This window comes from Bradysia coprophila, unplaced genomic scaffold, assembly GCF_014529535.1.
Source record: "Bradysia coprophila strain Holo2 unplaced genomic scaffold, BU_Bcop_v1 contig_232, whole genome shotgun sequence".
In the NCBI taxonomy this organism is placed as follows: Eukaryota; Metazoa; Arthropoda; class Insecta; order Diptera; family Sciaridae; genus Bradysia; species Bradysia coprophila.
This window is the reverse complement of record NW_023503493.1, coordinates 9,243,875-9,260,289: the sequence shown is the minus strand read 5'-3', so window position 1 is coordinate 9,260,289 and position 16,415 is coordinate 9,243,875. Positions and strand designations below refer to the sequence as shown.

The window sequence follows — 16,415 nt, the reverse complement described above, 5'->3', positions numbered from 1 at the left end:
GTATTCCCGATTTTTAGATCTCCTCGTCCACGATTTTCCTATACCTTAACATCGAATGCAGGCATGAGCGCCGACGGAGAAACCTCGGCGGCGGCTAGCCGAAAAAATTTCTCGGCGGCGGCGAAAAAGTCGGCTTGAGCCGGCTTAAAACGGCTCGGCTGGAGGTTCCTTTTAACTTTTTTTTTTAAATAAAAAAGTTTAGATAAATTCATGGAAAATGAACTAGTAAGCATGAAAATGAAATTGTACGGAAAGCGAAAATGTAGGTAGATTAGGTTGTTCAAAGTGCAAGTGGAACTGGTCTTGTTACAAGCAAGTCTCTAAGTCTAAGGTTCACTAACGCGTCAAGTTTTATTGCCTCAAAACTTGAACTAAATGGAAAATCATGCTCCAGTACACTCATTTAACTCATTAAGAAAATGGTTTTCGAGAAGAAATCGAAAGCTCACGAAAATCAAGTAATTGAAAAGAAAAAAAATCGAGAAAATTCGCAAAGATCGATAAAGTTTTCTCAAATTTGTGAATTGACTGATTGTGCGCCTTCGGCTCGTTCCGCAAAGGTCATACTTGCCAAAACAACAAACTTAGAAGCGAGGACGTAATATACCATTCTGGAAAATTCATGAAAATTCAAGAAAATTTTCAAAATTTTCTTAATTTTGAAAAAAAAAATTCAAAAAGTACTTGAGCTGCTTAGGATCAACAGGAATCTCGGTTTTCAAAATTATTTCACCCATTCACCTTTCGAAATCTTTATTTCATTTTCCAGCCGTTTCAAGCCGGCTTGAGCCGTGTTTTTGGCACCGGCTCGGCTGCGGCGCGGCTTGCTCAAAAATGGCCGGCGGCGGCTTGATCGGCGGCGCTCATGCCTGATCGAATGTCATACTTGGCTAGACCACCTCCCCGCTTGGAGTGGAAGTTTTATATCAAACCCCTAACTATCCCCATTAATGTCTTTCTCATCGAAATCGTCAAAGTGGAACATGTGGAACGAAAAGAACTATTGCAACAAACAAGCCCCACAAAAAAATAAAAAAAATATCTCAAATTGTTGATATTTTACATAAAATGTGTACTCGAATACTGAATGCAACAAAGTTACTCAGTTGCTATTAAATTAACGGTCTCACAATGAAACCCACCAACCATCCAAACGCTGCAATAAATGGAACAAATTGTACATATTGTACCGTTAATAAGGCTACTACAGTATAGGACAATTTTCCGCTAATTACCATGCGAAAACTATTTTACATCATTGCAGTCAGTGCGGAGACCACATTTACCATAAAATTCGATTTATGTAAAAATCCTTCGTATCAGTTTACAATCTGGCTGTACAATATTAAATTAACGTCGAAACTGTTCGATCGATATAAAATAGAAAAGTTTGTGTTCGGGAGCCAGTTTTATCAATATGGCAATAAAATTCGAGGAAACGAGAAATTTAACCAAAATATAGATAAAGTGTTACATTATAACGGGACCTTAACTATTTTATGAGTTCACATTTTGATGTTAACCTTAAAAACTTTGTGCCAACCTCTCACAACTTTATTGAAGAAACTGTAGCCGTCAGCCAAACTAAATTAAATTAAATACAGAAAAGTTGCATACTGTATCCTATCCAACCCATGCCAATTGTTAAAAGGTAAGTCAAACGAACTTTGGCGAAACTTTTAGCATTCGAATAATTTAAAAATGACAAACAAAGTATAAAGAAAAGAAAACTTTTCGCGACCTGCACACGAATCCTTTTCTTTTCATCAAAAGATTAAGTTGAATTTCTTTTCTTTTTTTTCGTTTTTTTGCTTTCATCTGCCGCTTATGTTCGCATGCTGAAACGTTAAAAGTTTACATTTTTCCACTGTCGCAACAGATACGAGAGAGTTAAGAAATTTGGTGTATAGTTGGAGTCTGAGAAAAGTTGATATTTTTTCCCATTAAATGTATTTGGGGAAATGTAATACCATGGTTGTGAACAGATTTGAATTTTTTCTTCTTCTTTTTTGTGTTGGAAGGGACAAAATTTGAATTTGTAACTTTTCTTTTATTAGTCGAAGTTGAAATAAATCGTTTTCTTTCTGCATCTGATGTCTGCGAAAAGGATTCGTCATTTTGAACATTTCTTGTCGTCTGTTTCTTTAACCTATATACCAATTTAGGATACGTATGGAAACGTATATATTAAGACTGAACAAATTAAGATTCATTTCAGCTGATCATGCAAAATTTTCGAGTCTGTTGGAAAACGTGTGTTCAAACCAATTCTTATTTGTGTGTTTGTGTCGTCTCATCTTGGAGGAAATCCGTTCAGTTAAGGGTATTAGAGAGAACATTTTTACGATTTAAGTTTCTTTTTCTGAGAACTTTGTTCGTCATTATTGTTTAATTCCGATGACAATACGAATTGTTGTTCATTTGTTGAATGAGGAGTGATAAATTGGGATGGGCAAAATCATTGGAATAAGTACCAATGATATAGGAGTAGGTTTTAGAACTTGACACTGCCTGCAGCTTAAACTTTTGGAAGAAATAGATGTGAAATTCAGGTCAAACCATAAACCATTTAATGAATCGCATGAAGGTTCCAAGGTTCTGAAAGAACAGGTTAAGGTAATTCTGAGTTGGTCGGAAGAAATGATGTGAAATTTAGGTCAAACTATAAACCATTTAATGAATCGTATGAAGGTTCCAAGGTTCTGAAAGAACAGGTTAAGGTAATTCTGAGTTGGTCACGAAACTTTCTCTGATTAACTATGCTGCCACCCGGCTTCTTCTTAACCCATCTTTCCAAAAATCCGAAATTGTCAGCAAAATTTAATTAATGTGTTAAAGAAGACATGCTAGATACAGATTTTTATGCAATGTCAGTCCAATTTGTTTTCTTTTCACTCATTGATCCAATTTTAGATTGAACATGGTCCAGCACATTTCCATTTCTGTTGACATTCTCCCTTTGAACTACATTTCACATAGTTGCGGTCTTGTGATCTTCCTTTCGTCGTGTAGCACCATTCTTCCCCAGTGCCGGCAGCAAAGCATCTCGACCAACAGTATTTTTTATGACAACCATAATATTCGTATCCGTTGACAATAACACCAAGTACCGCGACCAGGATAAACAGTAAAATTTTTGAATTCATTTTAAACTGCACTGACGATAGTTCCAGTGGTTACAGTCCAATTTATATACAAATTATTGGGGCTACGCATAAAATTACTAATTGATTGCGGTAATTTTTTGCCAGTTAACATGTTCACGACGATAATTAACTCGAGGGGTGACGCACTTCTGTGGACTAAATGCACTGAATCGGAATAAAAGGTCTAAGTGGAATTGAATGGGGTCTAAAACGTATGATTTTTACTAGACTAGATAAACTAAATAGAAGTTTGTCATCCATGGTGATTAATACGATTTAGACTCATACGATTTAGTCCAAAAAAGTGCGTCACCCCTCGAATTTACTAATTAGAAAATAATCGAAAAGAAATGTATTTATTTCCTCGATAATTGCAATGAGGTTAACAGTGACAAGAACCTGTTAAATGTATTTTAAGTCTCACCTAACTGTTGGTTGGGTGGAACTGTTACAATCAACGTCATCATTTATACTACACAGAGACTATGGACTGTTGAACCAGCTAAATTGATTATTTAATTTATGTGCCGTTCATATTGGGCGTCAAAACTGCCCCGGTGGTTCATACTGCCTTAGAACGCATAGAAAGCTAGTATACATACGGGAGATTACTCCCGATTTCTGCTTATTAAAAACAGTCTATTTGAATAAAAAAAAGCAACAAACAAAATAAAAACTACAGTGAACGACATCTCAAATGTCTCACTGTCAAATTTTTCTGAGAATTTTATTGTGTCATTGCAAATTCACAATGACATTCTCTGAAAAAAATGACAGTGAGACATTTGAGATGTCGTTCACTGTACTGTAAAAGACATACGTATGTATACGAACATATCAATATGCTTTCAACATGATGTTTGCAAAACTGAAGCACATTTCATACCGCTTCAACATGGACTCAAAGAACAATAAAATCCAGTGCCTAATGTTGTGTATCATAAATATAATATGATTTTCCCAAAAGAATTACGTACTTGGGAATGAACTCAATTGAACTATGAAGTTGTATAAAAGCGCTCCACTCTTATAAATATACATTGCATGCAATACACAACTTCGCTGCTCTGCCATACTTTTGTATTATAGAATTTTGTTTATTCGCCATATTACTCATAACAAGCAATAACACTCATCATAATGTCATTACAAGTCATTGGAAATAAGGGCAAATCTTTAAATTGCCAATAAAAGATGAAATTTATTGTTCGTCGTAAAATCAGTGTTACCATGGAACACACGACATTTCACAATGGATAATTTCAATAAATAAAATGGAAAAGAAAATCGAAAAGCATTTGGGGGAAGGGACATCGTTGCGGGAATAAAGCTCAAAGAATTGATGAATTGAGAGAACTGAGTACCTAGTTCGTTGTTAAGAGGAGTAGTAGTAGCAGTAGTAGCAGTAGTATTAGTAGTAGTAGTAGATCTCGTGACTAATCAAACGTTTGTGGTAGACGGTCTTTATGGGTCCATATCAGGAAAATATTTTTTGATAAAATGCCGACACAGACATGTTATCTGTTATCGACAACGACGAGCGATTCTGCATGTTGAAGTAAAAATAGTTTCCAAGTCAAACATCAAACAATTGTTCCAAAAAAGAGACCTCGATACGCTGCGACATTTGTAAAAACGTAATCGCACAAACAGTGTTGTCCCGCAACTCCCTCAGTTACTATTTGCCGATATAATTGAACGAGTACAAATAAATCAAAGCGAAAATTGTCAGACTTCACTATGACCAATGGAAAAAAAGCTTTCGCACAATGACATACCTGAACATGCTTGCGGTGGCAGTGGAAAAATCAAAGTTGTCGAACTTTTTCTGCGAGCAACAGCACATCCTAACGACTGCGGCTTAAAACTTCTTAGCTGCTGCATGAAATCAGAACACTCCATGAGGGCAACGTCAGCGAAATGTAGGTCGCATAGAATTTGATTCTGTGGAAATAAAATTCGTTTTTAATTGCAATAATATACCAGATAGACCAGTACCCCACGGTCTCATATGGTACCAGTTCGAAATTTATGCCAAATTGTTACATTTCCCGCAGCGAAAATCGTTTTTATTTCGGCTATTGTTATCTAGCGCTAGATGGGCTAGAACGAGGTTAGCCATGGTGTATATAACTCATCAACCACTTATCGTAGAAAAAATCTAAACTGGGGTCAAAATGAAGGTATTGGAACCCAACAGCGAATCAAATTGAAAAATAAAATTTTCATTGGCACGTACAAGTCACATTTTCGAATTTGTTCCAATACAAAAATTTGATCACAATTTGGATTTTCTACGATGTACCATTGCCGAGATATACACAAGGCCCTTTCTCGTTCTAGCCCTTCTACAGCGCTAGATAATAAGAAAAGTCGTAGAACAAATGTTTTTCGTATCGGGTTGCAACAATACGCCATATCGTGGACTTATGAGTGCCCTAAGTCGTTGTAGAGTAACACTAATCTCAAAAGCAAATTTAAACTTACCTTGAAACGTCTGGCTCTTTTCTGATTCGGACCGGTTAGATTTAAACCGCATGAGTTGCACCTCAAACATTCCTCGTGATAATGGTTATTATCATACAGCGGCGATGGTTCTGTAAGTAACAGGAAACGATTGTTAACATCAATTTGTGCTAATTGGTTTGAAATCGAAGTGCATTTGTTGTAATATGACATGGGTAATGATAGATCTGACAACCCAGCAGTTTTATTTTTTACCAACAGAAGATTGGACTGACCTTTTTTTATACAGAGAAAAGAGAATATTCAAACACATAAAGCGCCACATATTCCCATATGCTCGACTGAACATTATAGCCTACAGATGAGTAAGTGGAGCTAGACCTTTGTAACTTTATTCTTGTTGTTTTCATCCTATGTAGAACATAAATATGGAAAATACATAGTACGGTTTAGTGGAAATGCTAATGCAATAAAACACGAAAAATAGATGGAATGTTACCGCAAAAGAAAAAAAAATCGTTACGGAATGTCCATAAATGACAGGCCCATTGACTTTGAGGTGGGAGACGCCGTGTGAATATGGATCGTCTTTGTGTGGACATAGTCGAGAAATTTCGATGTCGTAAAAGCGGTGAGTAACCCAGAAAAGTGTCAACGTTTTTTCTGGACGAACCCAGACTATGTATGTACACATAGATATTTGCAGCGGGCGAATAAACTAGGAACGGAATAAAAGATGATGCTATCTAGATGGAATGTCGGAGGTTAGTTATTTTTGTGTTTTATGTGGATTTATTTGCTAGCAAGGAAATTTCTTGTACATTTTTTTTGAGATGGATTGAAAGAATTTATTTCAATTTTAGTTGAATATGCGCTTCCCACCAGGTTTGATCTACAACATTTAATCTATTTATACCATAAAATGCAAAAAATAAAAATAAATTGTGTGGCAGATTTATATATGTTTATACATACAGCCAGGGTTGGCAGGGTCTATTGAAGTCCCACGAGTAAGTTTCTCTTTAAACAAATATATGGAGTGTCAGGTTTCGTTTACATAAAAATGTTGCATAAGTAAATACACGGTACAGTGTAGGATGTCCTGCAACAAAATATGAACTACAAACAAATTGTCTGCTGCTGCTTTTATTAGCTTGTAGTTGCACCAGGTTATTAGCGTACAGAACTGTACGTTTTGTCGAAAACACAGTAACGGCAAAATAAGAATCTAACCCGAATCACTAAAAAGAAAAGATTTGTTTTCATTTTCTTATGATTCAATAAAGTTTTGCATGAGAATAATTACGACTAGTTTCAACTCAAAGTGCTGACATTTTTCATCTTGAATCTGAGTAATTCAGGAGCTGAGTGACGAGCATTGGCCTCGTAAAATAAAGACATAGACGTAACATAGAAATTGGAAGATTGACTAGAAAAGCGTATTGGGCACAGACCCAAAAAAAATTTCCAAATATTCCAAAAATTCCTGTTTTCTGGTTTCTCTAAAATAACATTCGAATGTTCAGCTTAAAAACACCCAAAATACTTAGAAAGGACATGAAAACAACGTAGGCACTTCGATCTATCGTTATTTCGGAGGAACAGATATGTTGTTGTGACTGAATTTTTCTGAAATTTTCGGGTATTTCTTTCCTTTAAACCAAAGGGATGTTTCTCACTCACTTTTTTGATCATTTCTTAAAACTTATTTGGAAATCTCTAGAAGAGAGTCTGTTATTGTATCAAAAACAACTTCTTTGACAGATTACTCACATTTTCTAAAAAAAAAATTAACATTTGCAAAGACTCGCACCTTAAACGATCAGGCGTCCCACTTGTCCGAAATGTCCGAAATTTTACACATTTGTCCGAAATTGTCCGAAATGTTCGAAATTTTCTTCAAGATCTGACCGAATTTAAATATTGAAACTTATAAAAGACTCTACAAAAAAAAAACGCCTGCGGCGCGCTTCATACATTTTTCAATTATAATTTCCGTTTACCAATTCTTTGTCTTAAAATTTATATCAACATAGATGAGGTAGTAAATTAATTTTACGTACATATGTACAACCCTTTGAATTATTTGAATTAAGATTCGTCCATCAGTCAACAACACTCATTCGCTAATTAAATAAGTGTTTTACTAAAAACGATTTTAATTTGATTAAATCGTTACTGAATTTATAAGGGCAGATTCCGCCAATAACGGTCTGTTGAGTTACAATTTTTAAGACTGAAAACTCTAGTTTCAAGAAAAAATCGTAGTTTCAGGCATTAGACTGATCCTTCATCTATTGCCTCAAAGTGTTAAAAATTTGATCTGAGGTAACTGGTCATACAAAACTATTGCAATTGGCGGAGGTCTGCATTTTCAAACCCATATTATACGGCGATCTCCGCTATAAATTTTTGTTTCCGCCAACAACGGATTTGTTCTATAGTTTTTCACGCTCTATCGTCTCCAGCAAGTTTTTTTTCGTTCACCATAGAAACTCAGGCGTCCGCTGATAGACGATTTTACAGATTTTAAAATTTACCATCAGCGAACCGGCGAGCCGCCCTTAACTTAAACTACTTTCATTTCACTCGTCACAATCCGAGCCTTCACATAGATATTTTAATAAGCGATGAGATAGACACGCTCTCCTGGTTTCTTCAGGATAACTTTAACTTCTGAAGGCAGTCAAATTCAAAAAACTCTGCATCCCATATTGACAAATTTTTAAAGATTTTTTATACTTGGAACTAAATAGAAAATTTGCCTGCCTGTGGCGTATCGAGCTTCGAAAAGTAAAAATACGACTGATGTTTTGAAGGTACGTATTAGGCATCTAGCATAAATTTGAAGTGCGAACATTAGTACATTACTAAACCAGTGTATAGTATGGCGTTTTACGAGCGAGGGAAAGGGTTTTCACTAGTGAGAGAAAGGCTAAAAACATTTTTCAAGTCCTATACACCAGTTAATGATCAATTCATGTCACGCCAAAATATACTCCAAACAAATTTTTGAGTTTAGAATTTGTCACCAAATTCTGCTGATATAAAACGTTGAAATTTGGTGAGGGAATGATTTTAAATGTCTCACAGACTATTCCTATAGCGATTCTTTAGTGAAAACTGGAAAACATTTGTCCGATATTTTTTCTGGAAATGTCCGAAATTTTATACAAATTATCCGAAATGTCCGAATTTCGGACAGGGCAAAATTTAGTGGGAGGCCTGAACGATTCAATAAAATGTTGCGAATGATTTCCCCTGCTTAACATTTAGGATTGACAGTGTGTAGGTGTTTAATAGTAGATTCGTCCTTGTTTCGAACTTTTTATTTTGCCAAGTGTGGCGTTTGCAGCACGAACCATACTCGAAGACATACAAACGACACAAATTCATAGAATTACGTAAGTTCATGTCAATGAAGTACTGACCCATTTAACCGAGGGCTTAGTACACATCTTCTCCAGTAGTGATGTAATGTGTTTTTAAATTATATTTTAAAAGGCTCGGGTGGTAATGGATTTCTTGTTATGTAGTTCGTGTGTAAAGTTTTGTATAAGTCCGGAAACGTAATGTGACTATTGACCTCGGCTTCGCCTCAAACCAAGAAAATTCACACGTAAACCCGACGTTTTAACATTTTAGTCCTATTTTCGTAAATAACTATGTGACGATCAGCACAGTCAACATCTTGATCAATTTTAGAGTATGAGTAAAGTTAGGGATACAAGAACTAAACGAAATTTGATTTCAATTTTATATGGCTGTTCCAAACTAGATTTTTATTCCCAAACATTTCGATCAACATTCCCATTTTCTTGGTAAAAGTTTCGTAGAGCGTAAAATTTCCGGTAAAATGAAATTCGCAAAAGTTTATTCGGATCACATTAAAATCCATATAAAATTATATCACCTTAACATACTAATATACCAACCCATTTTGCTAAGTAATTCGAACGACAACATAGAAAATATCCTCGTTGAACATTATTTATATGATTATGTCGAACAGTAAAAAATTTGGACATTAAATCGTATTTTATGGGGAAGGGATACGGGTCTTTTTTTCTGTGTGTATGTGCAGTATATGTATACGAAAAGCAATTCCGTTTTTATGTTATCCTATTTGAGCCTTTTCATCTCTTACCTCTAGCAAAAAGAAAAAGAAAACGGCCGCTCTATGCATCGTTCCAATTCACAGAAAATTATGTGGTCGATTAAAATCAATTAGGTGGGCATAACATGTTTCGTATAAATGTTTTAATCAAATAATTGCTAAATAAATATTTATTACGGATCGTTTATGTTAATAAATATTTCATTGAAAAACATTACAAGTAAATTAGATTTGATATATATGAGTAAGACGAGGTTTATTGTCGGGGACGAAACCTTTAGTGTGTTGGGACAAGGATGTTAATAAAATCGTCGATGTTAATCACTGACATAGGTAGTTAGTTCAGTTAAGTTATTTAGCCGTTTAACCTAACCTTTAGAAGAACATCGAATATGTTTCGTTCGACGACAAAATTAATTAGTGATGAGCTTTAGCTGATGTCATTTTATCTCGAGCGAAATAGATGTTAAAACAAATGAAGTAATAGATTTCATTACAATTGTAGGTCAAATCAGGTAATGCGATGACTATCCGAACGTAATTGCTTGTCGTCCGTAAAAGATTCAGAAAGACTGTGGTTGTAGCATTTTTGCTTTACTATTAGAAACGAACGCATTCTGACCGAATGAGAAGTAATTCGTTCACTGGTACTGGCACGTTTCCAAGTCAATTGTTCAACAATTGATCGATAATAAATGATAACGACGATTATCTAGAGAAGATATGTTCAACCGAACGAAATAAAAGACCTTTCTGATAACCTGTTACATACGGCTGTCATCTGTTATCGACAGTGACAGTAATAATAAACGACAAGCTATGACTAAAAAGGTCTTATATACCAAAAAGCACGGTCAAAACAAATCAATCTCTTAAAATCTTCGATCAAATGAAGTAATAGATCAGATAGTAAAACTGTTAATATGCTTGCCGTCTGTGACGGGTTAATCAACCGAAAATACTCAGAAGAAGTAATGGTCATCCTATCGACAGGAAGGAAAATACTATATATTGATTACGGCTCAAAACAGGTAAATTTTCAGGTCTTAGAGAATAAACTCAATTGTTTAGTGACGATGACAGTTCACACCGTAAGTGTGCCTAAAATTTTTATTTTATGTGAACGATTCGATGAAAAAATGAACCGAAAAATACATTTCAACGCTTCCTTGTATGAAAATGACGCTACGTTAAAAATACCTTCGCACTTTCCATTTTGAATTTTGACCGCACTTACGGCGTGAGTTAGCGACATTGGTCATTAGTTCATATGTTTCAAGTTTCAGGCATTATACCCTTTACATTCATGCAATTTACATCCACTGACACGCTCTATCAAAAGGCAATTGAATTTATTTTCTAAGATTAACAATTGAAATCTTTCGATCTTTAACAGTCGACATTTACCATCTGTGAAAGGTTAAAATCTTACGTAATACCCACCGCAAGTCACAGAAACAATGTTTCTCTCTCTCTCTCTCTTTTCTTTTCATTTGCCCCTGGTTAGTTAGTTAGTTTGTTAGGGAGGGACGAACCCGGCACCGAAGATTCTATTGGGCCTGTTGTGCTATCGTGCAAAATTAGTGGATTTGATTACAACCGTCATCCCACTTCCAGCTCTGCGAATTCACAAATCGACCCATACGTTGTGAATTCCGAAACTAGGAATGATCAACAAGAGCCATAGTCCCAATTGACTGATCTGTACACTTCCCATAGTACCCCTGGTACTCTGACTGGCCAATTTTTCAGATAATTACTTGCAAAATCCATTATTTTCATTCTTTATTGTTTCATGAAACCGTTTCGTATGAATGAACCGTTATTGCAGTACATGTAATTACGTAATTTCGTAATTTTATGTTCGCCAATTTGCTCGAACGGATATAATATATAGGTCAAAATCCATCGCTACACCCGAGATAGTTTTTCATTTTCTTGGATAAACAAATTTTCTACGGCGCCGTAAATCTTTCACTTAAAAGCGTCTGTTTAGCTAAAACTAATATGAAATCAGAAGGGTGTTACACACCCACTACACAGTGTGTATAATATATAATGTGTGCAGTGTACTCAATAAAACGTGTGTGTTCGTTAATGTTCCGTCAATAAAAACTTAAATGGACAGAAACGTTGATAGCAAACATTGAGAAATAGTAAATTTCTTCTTTTTTCGCATAGCAAAAGTGTCGAGGATCCACCTTAACACCACATCACCATTATAATACTCAACGTACAAAATGTCGACAAATCTTTTTGTAAAATACATTTGTCCTCATTTTCGGTTTATTTATTTTACGAGGTGTGCGTCTGTGTGTGAATTTTTGATGTTACATTCGTTCCAGAGCCATGCTTTTCCTGTCTTTATATTTTTTACGGAGCTTTACTAAAGTGATCCGGCTAAAATGGATAAATATTGTACCGCATTACATTTTCCTGCTGTTCCTTCCTCCCCGTGCATATTTGTTTTTGGGCTGAGTAATATCAGTTGATTACAATGGGGGTGTAATTTTAATGAATATAACCACAATGCAGAGCGGAAACGCACGGGCTCATGTGGTCTGTGGGGGATTACACATAATAAACGAAATTAATATGTTACTTAAACGGCGACAAAACATTATGTGCGTTCTCAGAAAATGTGCGTCGTTACTCCCAAAAATAAGTGAAAATTGCCCATCTTTGTAAGTAAAGGTTGATGTTGTTGTGACGAATGACTTATTTACATTGTTCCTGTTTGAATTATTGCGTTGGGAATCATGTATATCTTCTCAACGCTAGTAGGTGAAATTGTAAGCATTTTTAAATCAACAGGATAGGCTTGACCTTTCCGGAAATTGCATACCATACATCCCTTCACATAAAATTGCAGACGTTTACATTTCAAAACCGAAGCCCAAAAGGTCCTTCTCTACGAAAATTTCTATTTGACGTCATTTACAATGAGATTCACATGAGATCATATATTTGTGGTTTGGGCTTCAGCTGGTCGTTTGATACATCTTCAAACAACAGTACGTAGAGAAATTCTTTTGAAAAACGATCTGCCGAAATCGGACCCATTTTCCAGCGGACTTTTTATATGTGCTTCAATTGGTCCCTAGAAGCCAAAAATATTTTTTTGATACTTCATCGATGCTTGTGTGGATAGCGAGAGGTGATCGAAAACCGAAAACATGCACTTTTCATCTGGAAATTTCTCCGGCTACACGAAACGTACAAGGTCGTGTGAGATGTCATTAGAAAGGTAATTGTATGTACTTTCGGGGCAAATAGTCGATCACTGCTCCTAGCATGAACACTGATTTGACAAGTGTCAAATTTGGAGGCTTTAGTGATAAGAGCTACCGCTTACGATTGTTTGTATTGTATGTTCTAACTCACACATCGAGGTCATCTATCTATCTATCTATAAAAGAAACGCAGTGCCTACTGTGATTTCATCAGCCTCCGAATATTTTGTATGTTCATGCTAGTAGCAGGGCTGTGGTATGGGTAAAAGTTTGATTATTTAGGCGAACTTGTGACGGTTCCTGTGCATCCGAAAAGCAACAAAAACATCAAAAAACTGTTTTCCCTAATTACTACTGGTCTTAGCTTTCTAATGACACCACCTCTGTACTAAATACACCTTTGTCCTAAATGTTTATTTTGACGATTTGACGCCTTCGGCTCAGTACATAGCTTCCAAATATTCAAAATAAAAATTTTAGACAGAGGTGCATAATCTACTAGAACTTCGATTAATACCAAGTCTGCACACTTCTCGCTAAAATTGAAATCGTAAAATCATAATAAACTGAAAACATTCTCCTACTCCGAAAAGTTTCCGATTATTCACATTGTTTTGCTCAAGAAAATTGTCCACCAAACAGTCACACCATAATTCATTCAGATTCGGTTGCCAAATCGTATAAGAAACGCTCGAATAACAACTTTTTAATAAAGAAGAAAAGTCATTAGCCATTCATGCCAATAAATTTCTTTATAATAAATTCCATTCTCTAATTAACTCCACTAAATAATTCAATATTCACTCGGTGTATACATGTATTTTCGTACACCACCAGCAAACATTTTCTCACTCAGTTTTCCAGGTTTATATAATATAAAATATATTACGAAATGGGCTATTCTTTTGAATGGTTTTATACAGTAAATATTCCATATCTCCTGGCCTACGTATGGTCTCCGTGTGTATGTATATATATATGTATACTATCTCCTTAATGTGTGCTTGAATATCCATTCAATTCCACATTACTACGTAGACTCTCGTACCTATATTTCAAATAGAATATTGTTCACGGAATAATTTCGAATAAATTATGAAAATTGAATGTTGAATTCTCATGTGAAATCTTCATTTAATATCCATCTTGTAACTACACAAGTCGGTATACTAAAGCCGAGAATATGGATGGAACTATACTATACGACACTCCATCACATTTCGTTCGTATATAATATAAAATCGAATTCTGGAGCACGGCCAACGGATGACTGTGTGTATTATGATATAATATAAAGTTCGAATTCCTTCATATAAAACCATGGGGCTATAAAATCGGCTGTTGCATGAGGAGAATGAGAAAGTGTGTGAATTACTGGTGTGTTGCTGTCGATGGAAAGGGTTTTTTTTGTGGATATTGGAAAAAGACATAATTTGGCTTATCGGAAAAGTTATTCCTTTATATTTTCCAATACTTCAAATCAATATACCTATCGGAGAAGTTATTTTATTTTCTTGTCTAAAAGGGAAAATAAAATGCGAAAGAGAAACAAAAAAAACAAAATTTATTTGAATCGATTCTACAAAATTGATAGACATATAAAGCCGTTTGGTGGCCCAACGAACCATATATTTAGACTCGTACGCAGCAGGTCTTAGTAGATTTATTGTCACGTTTAAATGTTTTGAATCAAGGAGCAAGAGGAAACCTTTTGTGTAAAGGCAACCAACTTTGGAAAGTCTTTTTTTCACAGACTCAAACGAACTCATTTTCATATTATTTTGACATGAATAACGAATACGTTCAAGAGAAATAGACCGATTTTGAAGAATCGACCATGAATGACTCGTACGTCGTAACGAATAATTTTGTGTGCATTTATTTAGCCTACATTAAGGCGAGATATCAACTAAGTACCTAACTTTCATCAGAGAACATACATTGATGAGTGGATCGGAAGTCACGGTAAGCCGGTGCTCCAGAGTGAACTTGTTATTGGTCTTGTCGTAAATGGTAGTAAGTGAATGTAAGTGTAAGTAAGTAAATGGTAGCTAAACAATCAAACTAGTTATTCAGTACACACTATTCGTACGGGTCCCTCTTTTTGTTTCACTATTTTTCTCGACTTTGTTTGTTTGTCATAATAGTTTTCTGTTCGGTCATATTTTCTATTGAAAGTTTACCATTTGATGTATTAGAAAAAATATTGAAAGTCTTACGAAAGTCTTAACTCGTTTTGGGAAAAGTTTTCTTGGAAATTGAGCTGCTTTTGTAAACAGAAAATTAAATGGCCATGGCAGTAGAATCAGCGTCAATATACCGAACATATATCAACGGTATAAGCATATGTAGCGAAGCCTGTGTTGTCGGCTTTAAATATATAACTTTAAATGAAATATAAATGAACATTTTCTATATTTGAAAGTTTCTTTTGGCTTTGACTTTGACAAGAAGAGAAGTTCAAAGAACAAGTTAGAAGTTGCTTTAAAAGGAAAGGAAGACTACACACATTTCTCGGATTGACTGCAGGTCAAAGAGCAAACTATTAGTTGAATTTTGAGGACAGTTCAACCAGATTTTCTTATTTATATGTCTCCAGAATAGTTTATAAAAGTTAAATTGGAATTATTGGAATAACGTGCGAGTTGAAATTTTCCTTTGGGGAAAATGGGAAGAACATGACAGCATCATACAAAGGACAGATGCAGATAGATTGTCGAAATTTCATATTTAATGCTGACGCATGGTAATAGTCAATTATCCAGTCGATTCATTTTTGCATTAATTTATACCTTTAATTTACATCACATCCCTCCAAAATTCGTCACTCATTTCCTTCACGAGTGAACTGAAAAAATGTTGAAATTATTAACAGCAACAGGTTACGTGCTTTGTTGTTCTTGTTTCAAAGATATTTAGCCTCTCTATCTCACGCCACGGTTGGAAATGAATTACAAACGACACTTTACTACATTAATCGACATTGAATTGAACTTAAACCACCCCATTATTCAACAGGTTAAGGTTGTTATAGATTTGAAGAGCACTTGTGAGGTTTAAGTTGGATTCACTGTCGTCTCTTTTGTCTTCGTTTTCATTTAGGTTTCTTAGACCACGCCTATATTGTATTGTTTAATATCATCTGTCAAGTAAACTTAATCAATTTTCAATCTTCCAGTCAGTAAGCTAGGACATTGCTAGTTTAATTAAGGATTGTATCCATTATAGAGCAATCTTTTACTTCATTAGTTTGCAATATAAAAGAGGATAAGAGCAGAGGTCATCGCTCATTTTCGTCGTCACTGTCAGTAACAGATGCAGTAGTCGTAAGTAAGTTTTATCCTGCAATGTCAAAGAATGCAAAGCTGGCCAGCGCTTACAAAAAGTTAGAAGTTGTTACATGAGTGGGGGTGGTCGAGAAAACGTGACGTTGTTACATATTTGGATTAATTT

General features: G+C 35.2%; 1 protein-coding gene across 8 annotated transcripts in view; it reads right to left on the bottom strand.

Moving 5' to 3' along the window:
* Nucleotides 1–16,415, bottom strand: part of LOC119076446 — a 148,904-nt gene that overhangs the window by 36,981 nt on the left and 95,508 nt on the right. For all 8 annotated transcript variants that reach the window (XM_037183207.1, XM_037183211.1, XM_037183210.1 and 5 more), the window contains 2 exons: nucleotides 5,634–5,743; nucleotides 4,925–5,090 (listed from right to left, as the gene is read on the bottom strand). In XM_037183207.1, the coding sequence (XP_037039102.1) occupies nucleotides 4,925–5,090; nucleotides 5,634–5,743 (276 nt within the window). The remainder of the gene's footprint in view (nucleotides 1–4,924; nucleotides 5,091–5,633; nucleotides 5,744–16,415) is intronic.